This window comes from Otolemur garnettii, unplaced genomic scaffold (assembly GCF_000181295.1).
Source record: "Otolemur garnettii isolate 467f Iridium unplaced genomic scaffold, OtoGar3 scaffold00018, whole genome shotgun sequence".
Lineage (NCBI taxonomy): Eukaryota > Metazoa > Chordata > Mammalia > Primates > Galagidae > Otolemur > Otolemur garnettii.
In genome coordinates, this window is record NW_003852413.1 from 20,660,151 (window position 1) to 20,664,331 (window position 4,181).

At 56.3% G+C, this 4,181-nt stretch overlaps 1 protein-coding gene across 1 annotated transcript; it reads left to right on the top strand.

Annotated features, from left to right (window-relative positions):
• The first annotated feature begins 442 nt into the window (after positions 1 to 442).
• SOST (sclerostin) lies at positions 443 to 3,666 on the top strand. Its single transcript, XM_003786295.3, has 2 exons — positions 443 to 662; positions 3,244 to 3,666. Exons 1-2 carry the CDS (start codon positions 443 to 445, stop codon positions 3,663 to 3,665), a joined length of 642 nt encoding a protein of 213 aa, XP_003786343.1. The 3' UTR covers position 3,666.
• Positions 3,667 to 4,181: the final 515 nt, after the last annotated feature.

Below are 4,181 nucleotides of genomic sequence, written 5' to 3' on the forward strand. Positions count from 1 at the left end.
CTTATGGACAGCTCAGAGCTGCATATTTTCTGTTGAGCTGGTCAACAGTTTGTTTTGAGACTGACCAAGGGGCCCAGGGAGGTAGACAATGAAAAGCTGGAGCTCATTTTGATATCCGAAAACCACAGCTGCCTGCATGTGGGAGGTGCTGAGAGTAGGCTGGGGCCCTGCCTCACATGCCCCCCCACCCCCCGGTCACCTGGGAGTGCCAGCAGCAATTTGGGAGTTTGCTGAGCTTGAGGAGAAGTCTTTGGGGAGGGTTTGCTCTGAGCACACCCCTTTCCCTCCTCCAGGACAGAGGGAAACATGGGACCAGCCCTGCCCCAAACAGTCCTCATTGGCTGGCATGAGGCAGAGGGGGCTTTAAAAAGGCGACTATATCTGGGCTAGGGACCAGAGCCTGTGCTACTAGAAGGCTGTGTGCCCTCCTCCGACTGGCACCATGCAGCTCTCTCTAGCCTTGTGTCTCGTCTGCCTATTGGTGCACACAGCCTTCCGTGTGGTGGAGACCCAGGGGTGGCAGGCCTTCAAGAATGATGCCACAGAGATCATCCCTGAGCTCGGCGAGTACCCTGAACCTCCACCAGAGCTGGAGAACAACAAGACCATGAACCGGGCAGAGAACGGAGGGCGGCCTCCCCACCACCCATTTGAGACCAAAGGTACAGGGTAGTGGAAAGAATTTTTGGCATAAAGGTCTTGGGGAGGGAGCTGGGGAAATTTTAGAATCTTTTATTTGGAAGGCTTTGGAGACTGGAGTAGACCACCAGCCTCTGCCAGCACCAGTGGGGAACAGGCTTGCCTAGAGGCTGCCAGTCTAGCCTTGGAATTCAAGTACAGGGCAGGAGGTTGGCAGGGGGCAGGCTGAGATGGTGAGGGTACAACATTGGGGCTCAGAAAAGAAAGGGTTTCAAGGAATCCCCTCCTGAGGATACAGGAGCCAGGCCCATCTGCTGGACCACTGGGGAAGGACAAGATTAAGAGGCCTCAGATCTGTAGAGCAGCACCACTGGGTGTCGGGTGCTCTCTATGGGCTGTGGCTGTCCTGTAGTGCCTCAGTCTCACCTAATGGAAGCCCTGTGGTGTGAATCCCAACTTGAAGGAAGAAGAAACAGGCTCCAGAGACTAAGTATCTTGGGAGTGGGTAGAAGAGCAGAGTTGAACCCAATTTGATCCAATTGCAAGACAGCTCTGACAGACCCACAGTCTGCCTAGTGAGCTGACACTTGAAGGAACAGGAGCTGTCAGCACAGTTTTAGCCTCTGCCATGAGTGGTAGCTGAGTCCAGGCCCTGGAGAGGAGGCAGCATCCTCTGATGAATGGAGTGGGCACAGGTGGCACTGACTGTCCTGAGCCCCCATGTCAGACCCAGCCTTGCCTCATTCCTGGGGAAGGAGCCTGACTCTAGGAGAGGGAGAAAGCAGTGGGTCCTGGTCAGGCCTGCACAGAGAAGCCCGGGGGCAGTGTGCACAGCTGGCTCTGCAGCTGGCAGGAATGGCTGGGGTGGGGGTTGAAATGACACTTCAGAGGGAGGGCTTTGCTGCCCTCTGGCCATGATCCAGGTGGGAGTGGAGCCCACTGCCCAGGTTCCTGATGCTCTCCCTCCCTGCCCTACAACCTACTAGGCTGTGGGTGCTGACAAGGGCAACCCAGAAGAGTCCAGCAAGGGCCTCGGGTTTTTGAAATAGGAGGGCAAGGGCACCCCTCCCTCAACCTCCCCAATTCAGGCAAGATCAACTGAGCTTGAGTGAAAGTTTAAAGGTTGTAGGGAACCTAAATTCAAGATGTCCACCTGCCTGGGCTCCCATGAGAAGCCACAGTCCCTGAAGAAACCACATGTTCAAAACAAAGTCACGCTCTGCAGAGGAAGTGCCTGACCGAGGGCACTATTCTTGGAAAGCCCCCAAACGCCTCCTTCTCTGGGCAAATAAGCCACCCCCCACATGCCACCTCTGCAGGGGTGAAAGTGCCAAACCAGTCCAGAACCAGGAGAGCCACACCTGCCCTGCTGTGTTTGCTTGGAGGGCAGGGGGAGGATGCCTTTTCTGCCCCCTCTCTGGTTTTGGTCTTAGGACTATTTTTCATCCCTTTGCATCACATTGGAACCGTCCCTATGAAACCCTTGGTGGGGACAAATGCTCACATGAGGACCAGCTATTTAAAAACTCCCACCCATGTAAGCCCACAGTAAGAGACATGTTCAAGGTCTATGCAGGGGACCAGGCCAGGCCTCAGAGGCCAACCTTCCCCTCACACAGGCAGCAAACTTGCATTGCCATCAGGTGCTTATTTGAGGGACACAGAGCACTGGCACTGCAGTGACATGAGCCCTGCAGAGAGCTGGGTACACAGTTAATGCCTGATATGTGATACATGTTTGTGGTAGCTGAATCTGTAGGTTTAGAGGGTCAGAGCTCAGTGCCCCTATGTTAGGAAAGTAATTGCAGTAAAAATTATTGTTGTCCCCCACCAACCCCCAGCCCAGCCTCCTATGGGTGCTAGAGCCATCAGCTTCTTCCCTACGCAGACAAAATGTGCTGAGGCCCCAGGGACCGGCAGTCAGGAGAACCCAGCTCTGCCTCTTCAGCAAACTCTTCTCTGTGGGCCTCAGTCCTCCCTGCTAATGAAGGGGTTGGTCACACTGCTGTTGGGTCCTTTCAAGTGTAATGAATTCCTGTCCTGCCCACCTCCTCTTCTATCTCTCACCTCCAGAGCAGATGCTGATTTATTACCTTCAATTAACCTCTACTCCTTTCTCCATGTCCTGTCCACCCCTCCCATGTAGCTGGAAAAGGAATTTGGGGGAAGTCAGAGCCAGGCTGAAGATAAGGCTAATACCTACCCTGCCCAGGCCAGGGATCCTGCCACACAGGCTTAAATCAGCAGAGGGGCCGCACCCTAGGAGAGGAATACTAACAATACACAGTACAGCCCACGCCTCCAGCTCTCACTGTGTGCCCAGTGGCATTCTTTGCACTATATGTGTAATGGATTAACTCATTGAATCTTCGGGATAACTCATTTTACAGATTGGAAGAGGAGAGGGGTTAAGTAACTTGTCCAAGTTCACACAGGTAGTGATGAAACCCTGGTGTTTGAACCCCCTCAACTACTGGGATCCAAGGGGAGAACCCCATAATACTAAAAGCCTCTGAAGAAAAGGAGAGAGGCAGGCTTGGGTAAGGAGGGGCTGGGATACCGGGCCGGCCAAGCAGCCGCCCTGACGCGCGCCTCTCTCTGCAGACGCATCTGAGTACAGCTGCCGGGAGCTGCACTTCACCCGCTACGTGACCGACGGGCCGTGCCGCAGCGCCAAGCCGGTCACCGAGCTGGTGTGCTCGGGCCAGTGCGGCCCCGCGCGCCTGCTGCCCAACGCCATCGGCCGCGGCAAGTGGTGGCGCCCGAGCGGGCCCGACTTCCGCTGCATCCCCGATCGCTACCGCGCGCAGCGGGTGCAGCTGCTGTGTCCCGGAGGCGCCGCGCCGCGCGCGCGCAAGGTGCGCCTGGTGGCCTCTTGCAAGTGCAAGCGCCTCACCCGCTTCCACAACCAGTCGGAGCTCAAGGACTTCGGACCCGAGGCCGCGCGGCCCCAGAAGGGCCGGAAGCCGCGACCCCGCGCCCGGGGCGCTAAAGCCAACCAGGCGGAGCTGGAGAACGCCTATTAGAGCCCGCCCGCCCGCCGCGCCCCTCCCAGCGGGCGTCTGTCTCGGGGCGCCCCCAAGTTTCTGTCCTCTGCGCGCGGTTTGACTGTTTGTGTTTCATTTTAAAAGCCTGCAACCCAGGGCAGGGAGCTGAGACCTTCCAGGCCCCGGTCGAGGGGTTCCCGCAAGGAAGGGAAGAGAATTGGGAGTCACATACACTGAGCCACGCGGCCCCGCCCACCGGGGCCGCCTACCTTTGCTGGTCCCACGTCAAATGGAAGCACTTTCACTGTCCTGGGATTGGTCATAAGGGAGCGGTGGGGAGTGTGAAAAGTCTGGGGACTGGTTTAGAAAGTTCAGTAAGGTTTTCCATCCACCTCTCTGCCCATTATAAAGTCTGTGTCGTGCCAAGAACACAGGACTAGGGGTCTGTAGATATGGTTTCTAGGCCTGACTCACCCACTAATTTGCTGTGTGACCTTGAACTACACTTTTCTCTTTCGGGACCTCAATTTCCTTTTGTAAAATGGGGGTGGGCAG

Bases quoted from the DNA above. Each gene is read 5' to 3' on its own strand.
- SOST (XM_003786295.3), top strand. From the start codon at position 443: ATGCAGCTCTCTCTAGCCTTGTGTCTCGTCTGCCTATTGGTGCACACA. The intron at 663-3,243 runs GTACAGGGTAGT...CTCTCTCTGCAG, and splicing joins CCACCCATTTGAGACCAAAG to ACGCATCTGAGTACAGCTGC.